We start from the raw sequence: 26478 nt of genomic DNA on the forward strand, positions 1-26478 counted from the left end.
ACATAGTCTTAGAATAGGTGTGTCTCAGTCATAATTGATAGAAAGACTTAAGAGGTTTACGTGCACTGCGGTGCCAAAGCAGGGAGCAAAATTATCATATTTAGAACAACAGAAATGATAGCTCTCCTCCACCCTGCTGTAGTCAGACCCGATCTGGGAAGTCAGTCTTGTTTACAGCATAAACACTTAGGGATTTCTTTACATAAAAAGACCTTACTGAGGGGTGAAGGGATCACGGTTCTCAAAAGCAGCAACTCTTGAATACTGAGGGGTTTCAATCTGAAGAAGAGAAGATTCAGAGCCATGAGATGACCATCACCAAAAATCTGAAAGGGTGTAACGTGAAAGATGGTTAGACTTATTTAACAGGTAGAAATGTCATTTCAGCTTCCTATTAGGAAAGGCTTTTAGAAAGGCAGAGCTGGCCAAGATAAGACCAGCATACTTGGCAGGTAGTGACCTCCCCGCCCCAGGAAGTATACAAGTATAAGCAGGGGAGCTACTTTGTGGGGTGAGGGAAGGGGGATGGGAGGGGGAGGGGTCCTGTAGACCTTTAAGCTTTCTTAAAAATTGAATGCTAATTAAATCTTTACTTCTGTCACTTGTAATTTAAATATCTTCAGGTCTCCAGAATCCACAGTTCTGATCCTGAATCTGCAAAATGCAAATGACTTCTACGGAACTAAAGCCCAGGAATTATTTTGCCACAGGCTGCATTAATGCATCTATCCCTCTAACTTGAATACGTTATTGCTTAAGATTGAATAGTATTTACCAATATGCCAAAGGGAGACTGGGAGGGGTTGGCCTTAGCAAGCAGGAATAGGGTGTTTAAGGTGATCTTTTCCTATGCCAGTACTTTCCAGTTTTAAATATAATGTGGAACTCTTAAGAACACCAAGCGAGAGCGCCCCTGTCCATATTGTGTTAGAAGAGCTTCAGGAACATTGAAATCCTCAGGCTGAAAAAGCCGGGGACGAGGGGTCCCCACTCTGACATTTCCAAGCCTCATTCTAGACAGACAGACTTCCCCACAGTGTTGGAGAATTTACTCAAAATGAAGGTTATTTTTCCTTCTAAGAGAATAATCAGTGAAGAAACAGACTCTGACACAGACACAAATGAAAACATTACACCATTAATATCCCTAGTTCTTTTTCTATGTTAAACCACAGAATCTAATATCTATCACAGCTTGGTGTAATTATTTTTCCAGTGTTCATCAATTATAACGTAGCATCCAATTCACAGCACATCCTAGGTGCTCTGTATCCCTTGGGAACTTTTCATGTCTTTTAAATATACCCATTTGATTGAAAACATTCACTCCTTAAGCCTTAAAATTCCTTCATTTAGGAATTTGTTTCTTTTGCATGTAATTTTTTCCTTATTATATGAATTTTTCAGTTCATTAAAGAAAATGCAGAAAATTCAGTAAAGAATAAAGCAAAAATCACCCACAATATCATTCCAGCAGAGCTCCATTCTTAACTACTTACTTTCTGTTTTATATTGTAATATGTATATTGCCTTTTCCCTTATTACTACATTATAAACATCGTCCCTTTACTTAAGTATTCATCAACAATATGACCTTTGAAAAAGCTCAGAATGGTCTATTATATGGATTTCCATAAATCATTTATTTCAAATTAATAGGATATTTTGATGATCTTTCATTTTTTGCTCTCACATGTAATGCTATGAAGGTTGTTCCTATACCTACATTTTTCATGTCTAGCTCTGATTCTTTTCTTAATTTAAATTCCTAATACAATGAAAGGTAGATATTTGAAATCGAAAATATTATTTCAGAATTTAAACAAGGTCTAAGAATTATACGTCTGAAAACAGTAAGTAAACCAATTATAAGCAATTATACTCAAAACACTGCATGAGACCTCCACACATGCCAAAACTATTTTCCACCCACAAATTTGCTTCAAACATTACAGCACCCCAGAAGAGATATTCATAATTTTTAACAACCGGTATGGCCAGAAGACTGGCCATAACAGATGTCAGCTTCAGTGAACCATCACGGCCAAGCCAGCTGACCAGCAGCCCTGACCACATCCATAGTTAGCTTTGAAAGTTGATTCTCTACATAATCAAAGTGGTTAGTAAATCACTACTTGTTCTTATCCAATTTAGTGTTTGCTTTGTTTCCACAAATTCTCAGAATCTTGATTGTATCTAGTTTACAGCTCCTTAACAGAGCTGGACCATTGTGAATCAACCCGGACACCATGCATATGGCAGCTGGCTGCACAGCAGTGTGATAGGACTTTTATATTAAACTGCTCTTAGATTTATTTCCAGTGTCCCAAAGATTTACCAAAACAGTAATAGCTACTCAGAAGAGATGAGCCCTAAAGGGCCTGGCTAATAGCTTATCATCAAAGGTGGTAACTCAAAGTATAACGCTGATTTGAGGATATTGCAAATCTTTCGTGTTCCTTGTTCCTCGTTTCTTTCCAAATTTCCTTTTATTTCTTGAATCTGTTACTCATTTTTAAATATATGTTTATTTCCTTAAGATTTCCAATTCTTTCCTTTTTTATTCTATAATTAGGGTCCTAAGTAATTACCTTTTAGTCAAATTTCCAATATATTCAGGGCCCTTTGCCACCATAAATTTTAGAATTATTTATGATAAATAACAACATTATAATAAACATTAATAATATTAATCATATGCATCAACTGATCATTAGCATCAGGAAAAAAGCAATGTAGCGGAGGCCAAAAAAGAAAGCTAATGGGGAGGCATAGCTCAGTGGTAGAGTGTATGCTTAGCAAGCACGAGGTCCTGGGTTCAATCCCCAGTACCTCCATTTAAGAAAATAAATAAACAAACTTGATTGCCTTCTCCACCAAATTTTTTTTTAAAGGCAGCTAATAACTCTAGTTTCTAAGTTCTAGAGCTTCTCAAATTCTAGTTGCTCCTGAAGACTGGTTGCCTAGATCTTCCTCGAAATACAGCATTATTCTTCCAGCAAGTTCCCCTTTGATTGTAAGCGCATATGTGTGGATTTCCGTTACTTAGAGCCAAATCTCTCTAGCAAATAAATATTTGTCCTTTGACATATGTCAAATTTCTTCCATCTGCATCTGACTGGGGTTGAATGCAATGTCCAAGGCATACCCTACTATGAGCTGATTAAGGACTTGAAGAGTAAAGAATTAGAAAGCTCTCATTTAAATACTGCCTCAACCACTTCCTAGTTGTGGGTTTATGGACAATTTATTGACTGTCAAGGTTTCAATTTCCTTACCTTTGTACAGGGGGAAACGGAAAATATAGACACTAAAATTCCAGTTAAATGTTTAACACTTAAATTATTAATGACTATGGTTATTACAGCTTTTGAAAAAGCAAAGGGGCAACTTTTAGGATAACCTATACTTTCCTCTAGGTCTTTTCCTCTTTCTCATTATGTATTAGATTTTATTAGAGGAGATAAAGGAATTAATACAATATAAGGTTATAATAGCCAGACAGGTAATGAATATCCTTGGTCTTGAACTTAAAAGATGGATGGCCCTGCCATATGCAGTCAGCTGCCTATAAATTATCATTTTACTGGTAAAAGTGTCAGTTAGATTTAGTTATACTAAAAATTTATTTAGCAAATTAACAATCCTAGCATATGCTGAAATTCCTCCAGTGCTTATTTACTGCTAGCTGGTTTTGAAAAATTCTGTAATAGTTTATAGGTTGGCAAATGTTGTTAATCTGTTTTCAGCAGAGAAAAATCTTCTAGCAATGAAACATTTCTGGCATTGGGACAAGATGAAATTGGCACAAATAGAAGCCAAAGATATCTCTTCTGTCTTTAAGAGAGAGAGAAACAAAATGAGAGAAAAAGAAAGTTTTGCTCATAGTGCTAGCCTCTCAAATTGTAGTTGCTCATTTAATCATAAAAGAGTAATCTCTTGTAGCTTTCTTTTCTCAATACCTCACTTTTAAATTCAGTGCAGACTGCCTTTCCTCTTATGCTCAAAGTTCACCAGTTTCTGATCAGCCCTCCTACTCCTCAGCTTCTGAAGCATTTTGCCATACTGATTACACCCTCTTTTGGAAAAATATAGTGATTTTCTTTTTATAATTCTCTGAACTTCCTCTGGCTTCTTCATTGGCTGTTCTTTCACCTATCACCTAAAAATTGGCATCCTCCAGTCATCTGTCCCCAATCCTATGCCATTTTGTTCTACCTCTTTCAAGATTCTTGGTTTAGTCATCATATCTTTTGTCAAGCCCATCAGATGGACACCATTTTTCAGTCACCCAACATTGCATGCCATGTCTTATATGCACCTGCACACTTCTGGTCTCCGTAGCTTCACTCTTACTTTCCTACTGCTGGAATTTGTTTGGTTTCAATTCAAATTGCTACCTTTACTTTGCCACAACAAAAGGTGACCTTCCCTTCCACTGAATTTCCATAGTAATGACATTGTTCCTTGATGGCCGCTTATTCAATGCTATCATGCCATTATTTGTTCATAAAGCACAGAATTATAGTGATTTTTAGCTACAGTGCCCATTTTTTCAGATGGCGAAAAAATATGTAAATCCAGGAAGGTAAAGATACTTGCCACAGCTAGCAGGTGGAAGCAGCCAAGCCTACATCCAGGGATTGCCTGTTCTACTAGACAGCAAGCCTTTCTTTGGGGTAAAGACTACATCTCACTCATCTTAAGACACTAATACAGGGCTTTAAAATTGTCAGTGTTTAAAAAACTACCTGCTGATGGAATGATTCAATGAATGGTGGACATATCAGTGACTACAGAGGGGTCCTAAGGTTAAAGGAAACTCTTCTTCAATAGTAGAGAGTCTGCCTCATGTTTGAATGGCAAGGAAAAGAACTGATTAAAGGGTTAAAGCTGAGAAAAATGAAATACATGAATGTGAAAGTTTCCTGAGTTTAGAGGGAAAGGAGATAGGTAGAGTTCAAGGGAAGAGAATGACTGTGAAAATGGAGAGAAAACTTTTGTCCTGGTGTTGAAGGGAAGAGCATTAAATCCAGCCTTAGAGCAACCAAGGGTACCTATGATTATTTCTTCTTAAAAACACTCAAGGGCCAAAGCGTGTCACACCCACCCACAACACAAATACAGTCTGATGTTGGATTATTCTGGATTCACATCTTCATGGAAGGGAACAATTTCCACAACCCTGGAGTCCATTAATAGAAAAGAAATTAGACTGACATGGAGGTCCCATGTCTGTGGTCCCAGAAAAGCAAGCTGAAAAAGAGAAGTTATTCAATAAAATAAGTACTTTTCAATAAATGTGGGAAAAATTAAGAGTAGGTGATAAGTGCTAGGCTGGTGTATTCTGATCTGATTTAGAAATAACAAAGAAGAAAAGAAACATTGAATCATTTATTTATAATAAAAACACATTTGGTATCTTGTAGTAACCTTTAATGAAAAAGAATATGAAAACGAATATATGTATGTATATGCATGACTGGGACGTTGTGCTGCACACCAGAAACTGACACATTGTAACTGACTGCACTTCAATAAAAATAAATAAATAAATAAAATGAAATACAAAATATAATCAAAGATGTGCATTTCATATTGCATGCATTAAGTCAAGGCTTGAGTTTTTTTTTTTTTTTTCTCAACGTATTATTAATTACCTGCTATAAAGGTAACACATCCTCCACCTGAATATGCAAAATATCCTAGGAAGATGGCGTCTATAAACCGGGAGGCCTCTGGAAACTCAGCATTAAAAAGGTTCTAAAATATGTCTACATTCTGCTTCCCCCACCAGCAACACTACGCCACTTAGGGAATTAAGGCCGAGTATGACCATTTCAGCGTGGTGCTAGTTGTCTGAAGCCAAGTCACCTCTTTCACACCACGAGAATTCAGAATTCCCACCGTCCGCAGTGCGGCCAGGGCCAGACATTTCTTTGGCAGCTTTGCAGCAGAGCAGCTGGGCTAAAACGGCTGGATGCTGTACTCAGCGAGGAGCAGGGCTCGACTGGCCGCTAGCCCTGGCCGCAGAAACAAGGCTGTCCAGAGATTCAGGAAAGAGATCAAGTTGCCGAAACATCTCTTGAGAAAATGGTAGTGAGCTCCACGGCATGGGAAGGTCACACGCATCTCAGCCGAGCAGAGGGGGGCCATTCGGGACAGCAGAGCGCAGCCGGCCCAGGTACACAGGGAGAGCCCCCGTTCGCGCAGGACTTCGGCACCCCGCCGGGGGCCACAGAAATGCCTGCTCCGATGACACTAACAGTGAAAAACTTACACCCCAGCAGGATCCAAACGTTCTCTGAAGCTGTATCTTCTTTTCATCCACTGTAACGGAAGAATTTAGGAATTGTATATAAATTACAATCTCTAAATTTTCCTGCCTGTATTGCTGGAAAGGATGTTCGTGGATTCCCTGATACAGAAGAGGGCTGCCCTTTCCGTTCCGCCTTCGTTAAATACAGTCTGTGTTCGATAATTAACAAAATACATGTGATGCATCCAAGTGAAATAATGTAGGGTCGTTTGGAAGGGTTTGGATTTGACCTATTTTTTAATTATTATCATAATAATGCATTCAGGTGGAAAAAAAGGAATTTTGATGAGCTAGAACATGACAGCACAAAGCAGGGGTTCCCTGCTTGGCTTCTTTCCTTCCCGATACATCCCAGCTCTTCTCTCTGGAAACAACCATTTAAAAACATCTATGGTTTTAGTTCTTTTGGGTAGTTGCTTCCATAACTGTAAACAATATGAAAACCCTTTTACTCTTTTTTTTTTTTTGACACTTTTTTCCTATAGTTGATTTACAATGTTGTATTTGTTTCTAATATATAGCATAGAGACTCAGTTATACATATATATATATATATCATTTTTCCTATTCTTTTCCATTATAGGTTACTACAAGCTATTGAATGTAGTTCCCTATGCTGTACAGTAGGACCTTGTTGTTTATCTCTTCTGTACACAGTAGTTTGTATCTGCCAACTTTTTGGCAGGAAATACTTTTATTGTTAAATATCTCAACTTAAGAAATATCTATTAACTTCGTCCCAAGGACACTGTGCAATTAGCTCACTTACTGTCCTGTCACGTACTCCACTCTCTCTTCCTCCCATTTTTTATCCTCGAGCTTTCAAGAACCAAAATATTGACCTTTCATCCGGTTCATGGGTACCAATGAACACGGTGAGGGAGGGAAAGAGCCGGCAACCTAAGCCTGTCCCCTGCCCAGCCGTCGTTCTGGTCGCCTTATTTTCCTGCTGTGAAATCCAGGGCATCCAGGAAGAACCATGGCTCCCAACCAACAGTGCGCTAACTTTGTACTGTGTTGGCTATGCTGACCTACATTTCCCAAATTTCTCAGCCGGAGTGGACCATAAGGAAGGTTCTTGTGTGAGACCCAAAGAGCAGAAGTGAAAGCAGTTTTTTTTCTTTTCTTTTCGTTTTTTTAATTGAAGTAAAGTCAGTTTACACTGTTGGATTAATTTCTGGTGTACAGCATAGTGATTCATTTATAGCTATTTCTTTTCAAATTATTTTTCATTGTGGGCTATTACAAGGTATTGAATATAGTTCACTGCGCTCTACACTAGGACCTTTTTGTTTATCTATTTTATATATAGTAGTGTGTATCTGCGAATCCCGAACTCCCAATTTATCCCTTCCCAGCTCCTTTCCTCACTGGTAACCATAAGTGTGTTTTCTATGTCTGTGAGTCTGTTTCTGTTTTATAAATAAGTTCATGTGTGGTGTTTTTTTTTTTTTTCTTTTAATTCCATATATAAGTGGTATCACACAGTATTTTTCTTTCTCTTTCTGGCTTACTTCACTTAGAATGACCATCTCCAGCTCCATCCATGTTGCTGCAAATGGCATTATATTATTATTTTACTGCTGAGCGGTATTTTGTTGTATAAATATACCACAACTTCTTTATCCAGTCATCTGTTGATGGACATTTGGGTTGTTTCCATGTCTTGGCTATTGTAAATAGTGCTGCTATGAACATTGGGATTCATGTATCTTTTTGAATTAGAGTTTCCTCCAGATATCTGTCCAAGAGTGGGGTTGCTGGATCATATGGTAAGTCTATCCTTAGTTTTTTAAGGAATGTCCATACTGTTTTCCATAATGGCTGCGCCAAACTACATTCCCACCAACAGTGTAGGAGGGTTCCTTTTCTTCACACCCTCTCCAGCATTTATTGTTTATGGACTTTTTAATGATGGGCATTCTGACTGGTGTGAAATGATACCTCATTTTAGTTTTGATTTGCATTTCTCTGGTAATCAGCAATATTGAGCATTTTTTCATGTGCTTATTGGCCATTTGTGTGTCTTCATTAGAGACATGCTTGTTTAGGTCTTCTGCCCATTTTGGGATTGGGGTGTCTATTTTTTTTAGTAATTGAGTTGTATGAGCTATTTGTGTATTCTGGAAGTTAAACCCTTGTCAGTCACATAATTTACAAATATTTTCTCCCATTCCGTTGGTTGTCTTTTTGTTTTGTTTATAGTTTCCTTTGCTGTGGGAAAGCTTATAAGTTTAATTAGATCCCATTGTTTATTTTTGCTTTTATTTCCATTGCCTGGTTAGGCTGCCGTAGGAGAACATTGCTAAGATTTATGTCAGAGAATGTTTTTCCTATGGTCTCTTCCAGGAGTTTTGTGGTGTCCTGTCTTATATTTAAGTCTTTAAGCCATTCTGAGTTTATTTTTGTGTGTGGCATGAGGGAGTGTTCTAACTTCATTTATTTACATGCTGCTGTCCGTATTTCCCAACACCACTTGCTGAAGAGACTGTCTTTTCTCCATAGTATATTCTTGCCTCCCTTGTTGAAGATTAATTGACTGTCGGTGTGTGGGTTTATTTCTGAGCTCTGTATTCTGTCCCATTGATCTGTATGTCTGGCGTTGTGCCAGTGCCATGCTGGAACAGCAGTTATTTTGATATTTCAAACTGACAAGGAACCCGTCCTTGATCAAACTTAATCAAGCTCCTTTGAGCCTTCGTCTCAACTAGTCTATCTGTGGTCTTCTCAACACAGTTTAGCAAGAACTAAACAGTTTACCCACACCCTTGATATTTAATCAAGTTCCTCTTACTCTGTTTCCCTCCACTGACCCCCTCACTCTGTCCATTGGCTATAATCCTTCAGTTATCTTTGCTGTATTTGGGGTTGAACTCAGTTCTAGATTGAAGTCTCTTTCCCATACTGCAGTAGCTCAAATAAAATAGGTCTTGCCATTTCTAACCAGTGTTCTGGGCAATTTTTCTTTTACAATATACATTGTGTTATACACAGTGGCCCACCCCTTTGCTGTAATTGTCTTGTGTCTGCCAGCTTATCTCTTTCGTGAGGGTGTGACTGAGCCTACCACGGCTCCAGCTTCACCAAGACCCTCCCCCAGCTCCTCCAGTTTCTGGCTCCGGTGTGTGTGTTTAGTTCCATCAGGAAGGGCCCCGACATCTGTGAGATACCCACATCATTAAGGTGAGTGGTTATAAAAACTGACACAGATTTCAGTCCACCCCTGTGGGCTCCAGGTTGTTCTTGCTCTCCTGCTCTTTGACGTCCATCATCCCCTCTGCGTGACCTGAACTTCAACTTCCCAGCATCAGTCTTGAGGACAACAGCCTTAACAGAGCTACTTAATCAGCTCCCGCAATTGCATTAAGCCAAATCTCTATAACAAACAAATCCTTTTAATTTACATAGGTATATATTTGGATAGAGCTAGAAATAAAGATTTAGATATAGATACAGATAAAGATATAGAGATAGATGTAGATATAGAGGTAGGTAATATAGGTAGATAGACAAAGTTATAGATACAGTTTTCCAGTGTTTCTGCTGCCCTAATTGATGCAAGTAGCAGAAGGCTACATCATGTCGTACATCCCTGGTCCAAGAGTATTCAGGTATGTCTGAGATGCTGAAAAAACAAGAGACTTGGGCTGGGACATCAACCCCCATTTCTGGCTTTCTCAGGACTATCAGAGATTCTCCAGACTAAGGGGAAGCCCTTTTTGAAACAGTGCCCCTACTCTAAGGGGGGTATTCTTGGAGATTCTATGTGGAGCTACTACGTCAAAGGGGAAGATGTGTAAGTCATCCAATATTAGACTCAATAGCACAGCTCCTCCACTGCCCAGAGAATTATCTTCCACATGGCACGTGGGTGAGCTCTGTTCCTTGGACAGAAACTCTGGAAAGCTAAATGAAGATCTGCCACGCCAATGCCTGCTGACAAATGACTTAAGAAACAGGAGATTAGGAACAGCAGAGAGGAGACATTTGAAAGACATTAAGTTTTACAGTGAGATGCTACCCTGAAGGGTTTACAGTGTTATTCCCTTTTATCTTTATTTTTCTATAGTTGCCCTACTTAGAGAAGATCTGTCATGATGGCAGACCTAAAGGTGTCAGTCTCATTGACTGTCTGTCATTGACTCAATTGTACAGATGTGCAAAAAAAGGCTTACAGAAGTGAATGTACTTGTTCCACCCATATGCCCCCCGTCCTGTGTTACTACTGTCGACTGAAATAAATGCACAGCCTAAAAGTTGAGAGTTCTCTTTTATTTGGTGGGAGGACTGGAGCCAGGATGACCGCCTCTCAGATCGCCCTGAGGGGCTGCTCTGAAGAGGCAGGGGAGGAGCTAGGATACATAGGAGCTTTGCAACAGAGACCAGGTAGTTGGAACAATGAAAGATTACTTGTTATCTAAAGAAAACCAGGCATCTCAAGTTAAAGAATTTAGTGCTTTTCTATGTATAGGAAACATTTGGGCTCATTGAATTCATTCCTTTGACAAGCACCTGGCTATCCAGGGCCAGTGTCCTTTCCTTTCTTGTTCTGAGTCCCCTCAGGGGGCACCACTGTCAGTGGCTTCAGAGGCCAAGCTGAGGGCTTGTCTTCACTGGGGGGTGGCAGCAGCCGCTGATGACTTGATGGCTTCAGCGTTCTTTGTTTACCAATATGGTTTGCAGTATTTTTCGTTCACACTACAAAGTCCATGATCGTAATGTGTAAACTCTACTTTTTGTAGCCTTGATTTTTAAAAATAAATATAATAGCCACAATGTCAGATTGAGGGTCCCCACGTGTCAGTTCTTCTTCCATAAAAGCTGCAAAATACAGGGGGAGGGTGTAGCCCAGTGGTAGAGTGCATGAGGTCCTGGGGTCAATCCCCAGTACCTCAATTAAAAATAAATAAATAAACCTAATTACCTACCCCCCCCAAAAAAAAAACAAAGCAAGAAAAAAAGTTTTTTTAAAGCTGCAAAATACTGAAAAGTTTGTCAACAATCAACTTTCTTTGTACTTTAGAAACTAACCCAAGACCCACAACGATGGAGGGAGAATTCATCCAAGAAAAACTTCTGAACTTCAATTAGAATAATTGTTTGTGGGATTTTAAACTTGGCCTTCTCCCATCTTCCTTTCACCAGCTCCAAACTAGCCTCGAAAACCAGCAGCCCTGAAATCAGGGAGCTGTGAAATGAGCAGCGCTGTGGTCGCTGGAAAGGGGCAGACCAGGAGCTCCTCAAAGGCCATCATCCCCAGAGCATTCTTCTCATTGACTCCTTGAAAAAACCCCGCATGCGGGGCTTGGAAAAATCCCTATCTGCAGAGTGTTTACCTCAAACAGTCAACTGCCATTGTTCAACACGGTGACAGCTGAAGGCAGCGACGCCAGTTTAGTGGGGGAGGAGGGCTCTCAGCCTAAAATTTAAAAGGAAGAGCTGGAGGAAGAGATGTCCAGAAGGTCCTTTGGAAAGCACTGATATTTTGCTGAATATCTAGAAGGCCATGTGCACACTCAGGGCTGTATAAATGCCCCAATCTCTCATCTCTGATGGACACTGAGGTCCTGTGAAAACAGGAAATGAAGCTTAAGTTAGACTAAAAATTCCCCTGAGCAGGGCCTCACCCCATACAGAGAGCTCCTTGGCAAAGAGTGGAAGACTTACTGGTTCCAAGCATTTATTTATGGAAATCTCTGATTAGTCCTTAGCTGACTACAGAGCCCACCTAATAGAGAATTCGGTGGCTGTGCACTGTGACACGGACTGTGTCCCTTGCTCAGGGCTGCTGTAGCCAAGTACCAAAACCGGGCGCCTTAAAACAACAGAAACTTATTGTTGCATTGTTCTGGAGGCTAGAAACCCAAAATCAAGATCTCAGCAGGGCCACACTCTCTCCGACAGCTCCAGGTGAGAATCCTCCCTCATCTTGACTAGCTTCTGGCGATTTCTGGCAATCCATAGCATTTCTTGGTTTGTAGATGCAAGACTCCAGTTACATGCTCTTTTGCCCCTGTGTCTTCATATATTCTCTTTCCTCTGTGCTGTTCTTGCATCCTCGTGAGTTACATAAATTTTTGTTGAAATTGGGCATTTTAGATAATATAAGTGTGGCAACTCTGGAGTCACATAAATTTTTGTTGAAATTGGGCATTTTAGATAATATAAGTGTGGCAACTCTGGAAATCAGGTCCTTCCTCCACAAAGTTTGTTGTTGTTATTGTTATTGCTGCTAGGATGTGTATGTGTGTTTAATCATTTTCCAGGACTAATTCTATAAAGTTTATGTTACGGGTTGAATTCTCTCGCTCCAAAAGATGATTTTAAGTTCTAATACCTGGTACCTCAGAATGTGAAATTATTTGAAAATAGACTCTTTACAGAGGCAGTCATTTAAAATGAAGTCATTAGGGAGGGCCCTAATCCAATATGGCTCGTGTTCTTTCAAATTGATTTAAAAAACACAAACGAGCCCCGAGTAGAATACACTTAAGTAGGTCCACACCCTGGCACATTATATTGAAATTTAGAAAGACATAAACAAGGAGAATCTTGAAAGCAACAAGAGAAAACAATTCATATGAAATTCTCAGTAAGAGTGACACTAACTTCTCATTGGACAATAATGAGAAGTATTAATAAGTATTAAAAAGTAAAGCATTAGTAAATAAATATTAATAAATTTAAATGGATTTAAATGGAATACAAGTGGAATTAAACTAGAAATCAAAAATATAAGGCATCTACAGTAATCAAAACTGTGTGGTATTGGCAAAGGAGTAGACAAACAGATTCAAGGAGAAGAATAGAAATCCCAGAAATAGACCCACACAAATATAGTCAACTGGTCTTTGACAAAGGAGGAAAGGCAATTCAATGGAAAAAATAGACTCTTTTCAACAAATCGTAAAAAAAAAAACAACAAAAAAAAAAACATGCTGAACAACTAAACATCCAAATGCAAAAAAATGAATCCAGACACAGACCATACTCCTTTTACAAAAATTAACTCGAAATGGATCATAGACCTAGATGTAAAACACAAAATGACACAACTATTAAAGGCAACATAAGAAAAAAAATCGAGGTAACCTTTGGTTTAGTGACACTTCTTAAATACAACACCAAATGTACAACCTATGAAAGAAAAACTTGATACATCGGACTTTTACTAAATTTTAAAACTTCAGTTCTGCAAAGACACTGTTAAGAGAATGAAAAGACAAGCCACATCCTGCAAGAAAGTATTTGCAAATCACATATCTGATAAGGAACCCAAAATATAGAAAGAACTCTTAAAACTTAGCAATAAGAAAGCAAACACCCCAACTAAAAAATGAGCAAAAGAACTGATCAGATACCGTATCAGATAAGATATAGAGAGATAGCAAGTAAGCATACGAAAGGATGCACCACATCATATGGCATTAGGGAAACGCAAATTAAAGTAACCCTACACAGCTGTCAGAATGGCTGAAATCCCTGAGGACAGCACTGACGGCACCAAAGGCTGGGAAGGATTTGATGGGGCAGTGAGGACTCTCACTTATTGCTAGTGGGAATGTGAAAATTGTATGTCTACATTGGAAGACAATTCAGCAGTTTCTTAAAAAAACTACACGTTGGCTTAGCGTATGATCCAGCAACTGCACTCCTTGGAATTTTCCCAAATGAGTTGAAACCTTACCTCCACACAAAAAAACCACACACGATGTTTTATTCAGAACTTACTAAAAATTGGAGGCAACCAAGATGTGCTTCAAAGGTGAAAGAAAAGACAATCATATATTCATAAAATGTTATCATGTGGCATACAATGGAATATTATTCAGCAATTAAAAGAAACGATGAGAAGACATGGAGAAACCTTAAATGTATATTGTTAAGAGATAAAAATAAAAAAAAAATACATACTACATGATCCCAACTACATGTCTGCTGAGAATTTCGCTAAGCTACTCCACGGTATTACTGCCTTGGTATCCATTTTCTCTGACCAGAAAACTTGCAGGGGCCTTAAACTGACATCAGACCCTCATGCAAGCACATTCCCCATATAACAGCCTTCAGAGTCACAAATAAATGTCACTTCCTGGTTTGACTTCCCCAACAGCCCTTGTGATAAGCAGTCACCCCTCCCTCCAGGGCCTTCCCCTTGTGAACCCCTTAGGTAAGACAGCTGGGGGAGCCCACTCTTTTGGTTTGAACTGACCAATGTGACTTAGCCTGGGAACCCTAAGGCACTCCACCCATGGACCTTAATAAAGGCACATGCCCCACGTCTTGTTCATCTCTCTGCCTACATCCTGCCTTGATCTCCCCATGGAGTCCCCCGGCATATGCTGTGTACTTCCTCCAGGACTGAGAAAAATAAACTTCTCTATTTCAATTCTCTTGTGGTCTTTTGTTGAACCAGAGCTCACCATCTGTCACCTTAGGACTCTACTTAACAAAAGCTAATTTAACAAAGTCACAACAATGATGTTCTGGAAAAGGCCAAATTACTGAGACAGTAAAAAGATAAGTGACTTCCAGGGATTTGGAGGGAGGAAAGAATGAGTGAACAGGTGTTGCACAGGTAATTTTGGGGCAGTATGATACTGTAATGGTGGATGCATTTGTAAAAACCCATAGGATGTACAACACAGAGTGGACCTTAATGTAAACATGGACTTTAGTTAATAATAATGTATCAATCTTGGCTCATCAAGTGTATTTATTATACTTGATCTAGCAATTGCTGGATCATCAAGTGTTTAGCATTGCACAACATATTAACAAGATGTTAGTAACAGGGGAAACTGTGTAGACAGGGTGGAGGGGAGTGGTGGTGGGCAGAGGGGATATGTGGGAACCCCCTCCTCTGTACTTTCCATTCAATTTTCCTGTAAACTAAAACTACTCTAAAAAATAAAGTCTATTAATTAAAAAAAGGTACAGCAAGTTTGCTGGATACAATATCAATACACAAAAATCAATTGCATTTTGCTATAAGCAAAATTAAGAATAAAATTTCACTCACAATAGCACCAAGAAGAATAAAATACTTAGGAATAAATTTGACAAGAGAAGTATAAAGCATACACTAAAAATCATAAAACCTTGCTGAAGTGAATTAAAGAAGACCTAAATAAACAGTCATTCTGTGATTATGGATTAGAAGACACAATGTTGTTAACAGGGCAATTCTCACCCAGACTGATGTATAAATTCAACACAATCCCTTTCAAAATTCCGTAATGTGATAGAGGTGCTAATTACCACTACAATGGCGATCATATTACAATACATAAATGTATCCAGTTAACATGTTGCACACTTTAAATCTATACATTATATGTCAAAAATATGTTAATTTTAAAAACTTTTGGCAGGCACTTTTTTACAGAAATTGACAAATTTTTAAAGGTATATGCAAATGCAAAACACCTAAAATAGCCAAAATAATAATTTTGAAAATTAAGAACAAGGTTGAAGAACTTTCACTTTCTAACTTCAAAACTACCTGTAAAAGTTACAGTAATCAAGACAGTCTGGTTCTGGCATATAGACATGTAAATATAATTGACCCTCGAACAACACAAACTTGAACTGTGAGAGTCCACTTATACGGGAATTTTTTTCAGTGGTCAATGCTACAGTACTACATCATCTGCAGTTGTTTGAATCCATGGATGCAGAACTGTAGCTATGAAGAAACCTCGGGTATGAAGGGCAGACTATAAGTTATACACAGATTTTTGAATGTGAGAAGGGCCAGTGCCCCTAACCCCCAGTTGTTGTTTAAGGTCAACTGTATACAGATTAACGGAACAGAACTGAGAATCGAGAAATAAAGCCCGAGATTTCAGTCAATTGATTTGTTTTACAAAGATGCCAAAGCAATTCACTGGGGGAAGAATAGTCTGTTTAACGAATGGTGCTGGAACCATTAGATACGCACACAAAACGATGGACTTCAACCTTTATCTCAGATCATACACAAAAATTAATTCAAAGTGGATTATAAACTTGAGTACAGGAGTTAAAACAGTAAAAGTTTTAGGAGAATATATAGATGAAAATCTTCAAGACTTTGTGTTAGAGAAAGACCCAAAGCATGATTCATAAAAGAGAAAAATTGTTAAATTGGACCTCATCAAAGTTGAAAACTTTTGCCCTTCAAAAGGCACCATTAATGAAAAGATAAGCAATAGATAGGAAAGAAATATTTTCAAAACACATATCCAATAAAGGACTTATACCCAGGATTTATTAAGAATGCTTACAATGCAATAATAAGATAATCCATCAAAATTGGTCAAATGAGAACAGACATTTATGAAAGAAGATCTATGATGACTAATAAAAATGGTATATGAAAAGATGCTCAATAAAATCCACCATTAATGAAATGCAAATTAAAATCACAATGAGATACCATTTCACATCCACCAGAATGGTTGTAATAAATCAGACTGACATTAACAAGTGCTGGCAAGGAAGTGGATAAACAGGAACCCTCCCATGTTGCTGGTGGGGAAGTAAAGTAGAGCAGCCATTTTGAAAAACAGTTTGTTCATTTCTCCAAATCTTAAACATCAAACTACCATATCACCCACAATTCCACTCCTAAACCCAAGAGAAATGAAAATGCATATCTGCACAAAGACTGGCACAAACACATTCAAAGTGATATTATTTATATTAAGCAAAAATTGGAAACAACCTAAGTGCCCATCAACTGGTGAACAGACGGGGAGGGGGGGGAATGTAGTATATCTGCACAATTAAAGACCATTGAACCTAGAAAAGAATGACCTGCTGATGCATGGTACATGATGGATGACCCTGAAAAACAATGTGCTGAATGAAAGATGCTAAACAAAAGAGACCACATGTCGTATGATTCCATTTATGTGAAATGTCTAGAGAAGGCAAATTTACAGAGATAGAGAGTCAACTAGTGTTCGCCTGAGGCTGGGGTAGGAATCAGGATAAATTGTAAATAGGCATGAGGAATCTTACTGGAAATAAGAAAATGTACTAAAATTGTTTTATGGAAGTGGTAACACTATGTGATAAAATTACTAAACATCATTAAATTGTGTACTTGAAATGGGTGAATTTTATGATATGACAATACCTCAATAAAGTTTTTTTAAAAAAGATGTAAGGTACTGTGATATATGAAGTATTAATTGGTATTTTCTCTTATTCCTCCTGGTTTCCTATTGACCTTCCCAAATATAACTACATGGAAGACAGAAGTGTATATTTCCTCAAGTGATTTCCGAGGTAAAGGCGGGAAAAGAAATAGATATTAAATTCTTTACTTCTAAGTTGAAAAGATCCTTTCCAGACAGAAAATATATAAAGGAGAAAAAGTGACCTGACCCACAGTAGATAAGAAATCCTCTGAGTCAAATGTAGGAGACTTTGGAGAGGAAAAAGAGCTAAGCACACGGTGAAGGACATGCCTCTTCCAGGGCGATCAACTCCAGGACTTCCCATGTGTTTAAACTGAAAGTCCTGCATCCCGGGAACCCCTTCACTCTCAGGCAAATCAGGAAAGTTGGTCAGCCTACTCCTGACCTTCTGAGTCAGGTCCTGAGGGACTGATGCAGGAGTATGAGTGGGGAACTAAGAACAGAGGAAATTTGTGCCCTGATGTCCATCTGAGATTTCTGAAAGTCAGGAGCCTACTGCATCCTCCAGGAAATAGGAAAAGGGTGGATGCTCTATTGTGATCTATAAGAAATACATATATTTGGTCATTCACAGGACCAAAATACATTTCTCAGATATATTTGGTTTCACGTGTAGTTCCTGGCTCACAGCTCCCAAAACCCTTGGAATTTTCTGATTAGTAAGAGCAATGGGAGCATCTTTTAAAATAATATTTGGTCGCTTGTCCTCACTTCTTGTCTTCAGGGCCATAAGGGTGAAACGGGTGTTATTCATAACAAGTCCTTTCCATCATAGTTGGGTTTATATTAATGAGGCTGACTTTGGATCACACTCCAGGAAGGGAGGCTGGTCGCCAGGAGAACCAACCACATGATTAGAGGGTTGGAACTTTCAGCCCCACCCCCTGATTTCCAGGGGAGAAGGGAGGGGAGAAGGGATTGAGGTGGAATCAATTGCCATGGGCCAATGATTTAGCCAATCACAACGATGTAATGAGTTTCCATTAAAACCCCCAAAGCAGAAATTTTTGGTCCTTTTTTCAGAGAGCACCCATTTTGGGGAACCACAATGCTGCCACATTCCCCTGTGCCCCAAACCCCTCCAAGGACAGAAGTTCTCTTGTTCAGGACCTCATCCTACATGTCTCTTCATCTGGCTGTTGATTCATATATAATCAATTGGTAATCTAGTGAGTAAATGGATTTTCCTCAGTTCTGTGAGCCATCTAGCGAATTAATCGAATCCAAGGAGACCCCCTCGTGTTCATAGCCAGTCAGTCTGTACTGGTGACTGGCATCTGAGATGGAGGGTGGGACTGAGCGCTTTACCTATGGAATTAGGTTCTGTCTCCAGGTACGTAGTGTTAGAATTGAGTTGAGTTCTCAGACACCAGAATTGCTTGTTGGAAGCATGGGGAACCACCCTCCCTCACGTTGGAAACGGAGTCTCCAAACACCATCTTGGGGAAGTAGAGATGGTAGTGTGGCATGTAAGAGAGAAAGGCATCCACGTCCTCCAGAGACACCTGTGGCACTGTGGGGCGTTGCAGGGGCTCTGAAAGTTCCTTTGGGTCCCACATGTGACACGGAAGTTAACTGGCAGAAAGCGTGGGATGGTCCTACATCTTGGATGAGGAGATATATATTCAGCAGGTCCTATGTGGACCATTCTCAAAACAGAAGTGATAGATTGGGCTCAGGGCAATGCCAGAGCTATGAAGCAGAGTAGGTGCCAAGATAAATGGCACATTCTGTCCGGCTGCCACTTGAGAAAGCATCATACTTAGCCTTTGCCAAGAATCTGATAGGATAAATTATATAGAAAGTAAGGATCCAGCTTAGGACTGAACAAATCAAGCCCTACATGAGATCAAGCCAAGCTCACATCACCTACAGCTGCAAAAGCCCCTAAAATGTCACAAATCCAACCCAGGTAAAAAGGATAGTAAGAAAAAAACTGCACAGGGGGAGCATCTTGAATATATTTAAATTTCAAAATTAGTGGGGAGGTTATAGCTCAGTGGCAGAGTGAATGCTTAGCGTTCACAAGGTCCTGGGTTCAATCCCCAATACCTTCGTAAATAAATAAATAAATAAATAAATAAATAAATAAATAAATAAATAAACCTAATTGCCTCCCAGCCCCCATAAAATAAAAATAAATTAAAAGCTTTTTAAAAACAAAGAAAAAAATTGAATGACTGGAAATAACTGAATTTATTTTTACTTAGAAATGACATTTTCTGCCTCAGGCAAAATAAGAACTTTGAGACAAAAATCAAAGTGAATTATACAAAAAATGAAGGACTGAACATTAGACAAGCTTCTGAAGCAAGCATTCGACGCACCACAGACGTTCCCAAACTTGAAGTTGCAAAGAATGTGGCTGCGAGAGTTGGCCTGTAATTCGCATAAGGATCTGAGCGGCAGTCATGGAATCCCAGCGCAGGCTTTGCAAATCTAAGAATGCCCGCACCATCTCTAGTAATGAACTGCCAGAGAGTGAGGGGTACCAGGAAACAATGCACTGCATGTACCAGAAGTCCCAACCAGGAAGCCTGGGAACGCATTATTTACTTATTTTAATAATTTACAGACCAGGAACAAAGGTTTACTTCTACAAACAGTGCTTTTAAATTAGAGATCTTTCAACAATCTTGTCCCTGAACTTTGGATTCTGGTTAAATAATGTCTGTTCAGATTTTCAGACTAATATGGGCAGAGAAACGTTGTTTCAAAACATCATTTGAACTCTCTTGAATTTGGCAAAAACTGGAAAATATGTTCTGTTTTATTTCTCTCATTTGTAGCTAAGTGGTCCTTCTCGTGCAGGGAGATTGTTTAAACTGGCTTTCAATCTGTTTTGCTCAATAAGCATTTTTTTGGTTCGTGGTCAGTTTAAAACATTTACAGCATACCAAATTGTGTTATTTCATCCTGTATTATTGCTCAGACACTGATGAAGTTATATTTAGCTAGTAGGTGTAACATTAAAATACACAATATTTTTGTACATGTGAATGGGAAAATATTGGTAAATATCAAACATAATTATTATGTGTGACTTCATGTTTTAGCTTGGATCAAAAATCCCCAACTATGACTTAATAGCATGGATTTCAAACAAGGATGACTATATTTCTACAGGGAAAAAAATGGGGAAAATTATTTGAAACTGAAAATTTGAAAAACTTTTCCATTACTGATTATGTCATATAGCATGTTGTATAAAATGCTGGCAAAATCTCCACAAAATGCATATGGAAAAAAATGTCTACCACAAAGGTACCTAAATTCTTAGTAAAATGTCTATATTCTTTTTTTTTTTCCTTTTTTTCATTGCAGTATAGTCAGTTTACAATGTTGCGTCAATTTCTGGTGTACACCATAATGTTTCAGTCATACATATACATACATATATTGGTTTTCAGATTCTTTTTCATTATAGGTAACAAGATATTTAATATAATTCCCTGTGCTATACAGTAGAAACTTATTTATCTATTTTGTATATAGTAGCTAGTATCTGCAAATCTCAAACTCCCAATTTATCCCTTCCCACCCAACCCCTCACCCTGCTGGTAACCATAAGTTTGTTTTCTATGTCTGTAATTCTGTTTATTCTTTGTAAGTAAGTTCATTTGTGTCTTCTTTTTTTTTTTTTTTTTTTAGATTCCACATATAAATAATAGCTTATGGTATTTTTCTTTCTCTTTCTGGCTTCTTCACTTAGAATGACAATCTCTAGGTCCACCCGTGTTGCTGCAAATGGCATTATTTCCTTCTTTTTTATGACTGAGTAGTATTCCATTGTATAAATATACCAAAACTTGTTTATCTAGTCATCTGTCTATGGACTTTTAGGTTGCTTCCATGTCTTGATTATTGTAAATAGTTCTGCCATGAACACTGGGGTGCATGAGTCTTTTTGAATTAGGGTTTCCTCCAGATATATGTCCAGGAGTAGGATTGCTGGATCATATGGTAAGTCTATTTCCATAATGGCTGGGTATTCTTTATGAAAATTATATCACATTACACTGATAGAAGAAAAGAACCAACCATAAGAAAGATTTAAAAAAGTAATGGAGAGTAGAAAGACTAAATAAAAAGAAACATGGCGAGTGGAAGGAAAGAGTTGGAAACACAGAGATAAAGAAGAAAGGAAGGCGATCTGATTTATCCTTTGCTATTAATTAAATTGTACTACTCAAATCTCAGGAGTTCTTCCAAAGTAGAAGTTTTCATATTGATTTATAATAATGCCTTGAGAGAAATTGTCCATATATAAAAACCACTGCTTGTAAGACAATATGATTTGCCCAATTCATTTGAGGTGGTACTTACAGTTAGGCTTATGAAGAGAAAATCAGTAAATGAAAAAGGGCGATGTCAAATTAGTAAATGCACTTTTTCAATTTTGAAATTGGTCTTGAAATCTTTTATTGCATTGAAAAATGGCACAATTTCCAACTTGGCCTTGGTATCATCCTCAGTCCTCTGAGTCTTTGGCATGACCATACTTGGCATAACCATATTTTGTTGTATCACTTAGGACTACATGTAAATCAAGTTACAGGAAATGGAGAGGCTATGAAAAATATAGTCATCTTTTTTCTTGTATCAGAGGAAGGCTGAGGTAGCCATCACTTGGGTGACTGACCTCTGTCAAGGTCCCTAACGGTCACAAGATGGCCCCTAGAGCTTAGGCCCAGACTGGCACCCAGGGCCAGAGGAAGGGGAGAGGGGCAGTGCTGCCACACATGTTTCTTTTACCAGAAAGGTAAGAAATAAGGGAAATTCTCCAGCTCCAGGGGTAGGAAGAACTGTTGGATCAACCAACCGGCAGTGTCTGCAATTGCTTTCAAGAGCTGATTCTTTCTTTCTTTCTTTCTTTCTTTCTTTTTTGGGGGGGGGTAATTATGTTTACTTATTTATTTATTTTTAGAGCAGGTACTGGGGATTGAACCCAGGACCCGTGTATGCTAAGCAAGTGCTCTACCACTTGAGCTATACCCTCCCCTACTTTCAGAGCTATTATTAATTCTTAGTCCTAAGATCCTTACTATGAAATAGATCAAGTTCAAGTGCTCCATAATAAATTGTAAATAATTTATTTTGAAAGAACTAAATATTCTAAGTAACAGGTTCACCTTGAGGTTCCTGTTTTGTATTGTAATCAGAATGCCAACAGTGCCCAGCACTGCTTGTCTCCTCCTGTGAGAACTCGCTTCTCCCCAGCATCTGTGTCTGCCAGGGGAAGGCAGCAGGCCCAAGGGGACCCAACACACGCCACATTCAGTGGCCTGTGTTGCTCTCTATGACCTGATCAGAAAGATGACCCAAGCCAGTCGGAATCCTCACTTGAGAAATGAAAACTGAAAAACAGAGCCAGAAGCAGTCGTGGCTGTGAACATGAAAGGGTTCCACAAGGTTGAAATGGCCCCACGTGCAAGAAAAGTTCTGACAGCAGAAGTTTGCAGGGTAAATGATGAATGCCCAGAATGCATGGTTCAACAGTTTTTTTTTGTTTTTATTTTTGCATGATTCAAGAATCTACACTTACAGGGGAGGGTATAGCTCAGTGGTAGAGCGCGTGCCTAGCAAGCAGGAGGTCCTGGGTTCAATCCCCAATATCTCCATTAAAAAATCTATCAATCAATCAATCAATCAACCTAATTACCACACTCTTCAAAAGAGAAAAAAGAAGAATCGGTAGATTAAAAAACAACAGACCTCGTGAGTTGCCCACATTAAAGTAGTGGAAAAAGAGTCATGCAAAGTTTTAAGAATTATCTATTTATTTTATAAAGGAAAATAAAATGGGATTTATTCCAGTCTCTGAAAAAATGTTGACTTACAATTATGAATCGGCAAAATAAACAGTGTTAAATTGCAGCTAACTCACCTAGAAAATTAACCCAAGGCCTTTGTTGATGAACAGTGGTAGCAGACATTGAGCTTCCAGCTGCTTCGGGGGGCGTCTTTAGGAGTCAGCACTGTGGCGGGAGGCATCAAGACCAGAATCAGGGACCACCGAGCCCGCTTCTCTGACAGCTGCTTCCCCAACCAGAACCAGACCTGGAACTGCTAGCTGAACCCGCTGGACCTGTGCTGCTGTGAGAAGGCAATGCCTGCTGAAGGGGGGCATCTCCGTGGAAACGATACCAGGAATGAATAATGGTACCCTACCCTGTATCTTGGGTGTTAGCCTGGGACTACATTTCCTGGGAGGATCTGAACTGACTCCACCCACCTCCTCTGTCCTCGCTCCTGCTCCCAGGGTGGTGAAGGGGAGCGTGGGTTCATTGTGATCCCCACCCTGGGATCCTGAATCATGGCTTAACTAATAATAAATACTCGTTGGAAAAGTGAAAATAAAAACAATTAAAAACCCCAGAAGGGTATTAGACGATCATGACCTAGTATTCCACATGAACACCCCAAATTCTACCAGATGGCAATGTAGACATCCCTTTACAGAAAAGAACACAAATTTATATTTTTTTTTTTCTAAATCAAAGTAGCAGATGTTTTTAAAGCGGAGAATAAAGCCAAAATTCTGCTCCCAGAGTACTTTGAATGTTTATCCTCTAGTTTTATTTAGTTTATTTTTCATGTTTCACAATATTTCCATATGATTAGCTTTCTAGAAAATATCTCAGCTTGACAATCATATTTCTTCTTCCCTGCTGGCTTCACATATAGGTGTTGGTCAGAATTGTCCTCAAGGGGAAAGTTTATGAAATAGATTTAGAAATGTTTGCTAGAATCTATCTTCCAAGCATAATAAAAAGAAAGTGGGGGCAGAGGTAGAGCGCAGTGGTAGAGCACGTGCCTAGCAAGCAGGCGGTCCTGGGTCCCCAGTGCTCCATTAAAAAACATAAAAGCTGTACTTACCTGGCAGGGGAGAGACCATGATCACGAAGGTGGTTTTCCCAGGGTGAGGCTCATCCATCGCTCTCCGGGTGTGCTGACCTCTGCGATTCCCCCAAACGTGGGAAACTCGACTGCATAATTTGTGGCAATGGGGGACTGCATTCGTGCTAGAAAAATAAATAAATAAAAATAAAACCTAATTACCTCCCCCTACAAATATATAGTGTTGTATGTCAAGTATATCTCAATAAAACTAGAAGGGAAAAAAAGAATGATTTTTTTTTAATTTTTAAAATAAAATTTTAAAAAATGTGGGGGGGTGGTAATAAGATTTATGTATTTTTTAATTTTTTTTTTTTTTAGTGGAGGTACTGGGGATTGAACCTAGGACCCTGTGCATGCTAAGCATGCACTCTACCACTGAGCTATACCCTCCCTACCAAAACAATTTTTTTAATAAAATTTTGAAAAAAAGAAGTGAGCAAAGTCTTCTTCCAGTGAATTTTAGACAAGTCAGCTAAAAATAAGTGAATCAACAGTATCAGAGGTTCTCAAGTTGTCTATAAAAGAATCCTTAGGCCTTTATGACTGTGTTTCTGGCTGAATATTTTGATGAAGGCAGGACCTGGCCACAGGGGCCCTGTTTCTTGTCTTAGAGGTGTTTGTAGAAAGAGTGATTCCATTGAATTCAGGGAAACCCAAGGGCCTCACAGGGCTGTGCGCTAGCACCATATTTGAGATTAATTTCAATCTTCAAATTCTATTCTATTCAAATTCTAATTCATATTAGAAAAAGTCATAAATTTGCTCTTGCCTCCGGAGACAAGCAAAGGGAAAATTGTCTTGATGGCTCAGTGTCTACGGCCAGGAAAGGTCACACACACAAACTAGGAAACTATTTTTGATAACTTGGACTTGGAAAGACCAGCTTAGCTCTCTGTGAGCTATTTAAAACCTGCTCCGGATTCTCGGGCAGCACCAGATCTTCTGATTACATGTTTACCAGGCAGTCCTTAAAGATTTGTGTGGCTCTCCACTCCACAGCAGGGGCACCCAATGCTATTCACCATTAAAGCGAAGTCCAGAGACTGGTGGAATCATCTCCATAAGTATCCGTGCATGGAGAGCAGTGCAATTAACCCTGTTTTAGAAATAAGCCAGGAAGCTCCCTGTCTAGAGTCATCAGGAGAATCCACATTTAATACGGGTCCACATCTTACACTTTTCTAACTTAGTCACAGATCTTAGGATAAACCTGACGTACTGGAAATAAAGTATTGGAAGAACTATAAGATTCATCATGAAGAGCGTGAGAAGGCAGTGGTTAAATTCATAGACTTCAGAACCAGACGGGCTGTATATGACCTGGCAGTTTGCTTCATCTTCCTGTGCCTTAGTTTCCCCACTTTTCAATGAGACTGATGCTAATAAGCACCCCATAGATTTGCTGTGAGAACAGAATGAGCTTCATGTTTGTAAAAAGGTGAGAACAACTTCTTGGAACATTGTGTATCAAGAGTATTAGCCAACATTAGTGCAAAGGACAAGATCCTCTGTTCTCCAAAGAGGTTTATTTCTCAACACCAAAAATAATGCAGTTAGATCTCTAAACAGAGAAAGTTGGCACTGCTCTTCTGTGACACCAATGACCTATTTCTTTTACCTTGAGCTGGGATAGAGAAGTCCTGACCAATTGTGAAATAGTGGCTGTGAAGTGTCTGTAACTACAAGCGCTGATTGGGCAAAACTCTGTAAATAACTTCTGTTTCTCCGTAACTGAAATTAATTTTATTCTCAAGCCCCAGTCGGTATCTGTGGTGGAAAATTCATTCTTGGCAATTCAAGGGAACTTGGTCACTTTCTGTTTAAACCTTAATCTCTTATGACCGTTCCATCTCTCTTCTTCTTTATCCCATTTACCCAGGGTAAAACTCCTGGGAGTTTATAAATTCCCAGGAGACTTGTGCCTGTGAGAGAGGAGAGATGGGCTGACCTGTCTCAGATATGACTGAAGGAGTGAAGTTTGGGCTACCTGACCTTGAATAGTAGCCTCTGTCTCGACTGCCTCTCGTATATATTCTCAGCTGGTCAAACATGAAGTCTGTTATCTTG

At 39.0% G+C, this 26478-nt stretch overlaps 1 protein-coding gene and 1 non-coding gene across 2 annotated transcripts; one reads left to right on the plus strand and one right to left on the minus strand.

Moving 5' to 3' along the window:
• Positions 1 to 5652: 5652 nt before the first annotated feature.
• Positions 5653 to 24445, minus strand: LOC105088576 (solute carrier family 7 member 13). The gene is given in 4 exon segments (XM_031441378.1): positions 5653 to 6203; positions 6206 to 6262; positions 6265 to 6330; positions 24388 to 24445. Coding segments are annotated over 4 exon segments (732 nt in total).
• LOC116149694 (U1 spliceosomal RNA) lies at positions 24380 to 24538 on the plus strand. Its single transcript, XR_004133335.1, has one exon. It is a non-coding gene; the product is annotated as a U1 spliceosomal RNA (small nuclear RNA).
• Positions 24539 to 26478: the final 1940 nt, after the last annotated feature.

Source organism: Camelus dromedarius, chromosome 30 (genome assembly GCF_036321535.1).
Source record: "Camelus dromedarius isolate mCamDro1 chromosome 30, mCamDro1.pat, whole genome shotgun sequence".
Lineage (NCBI taxonomy): Eukaryota > Metazoa > Chordata > Mammalia > Artiodactyla > Camelidae > Camelus > Camelus dromedarius.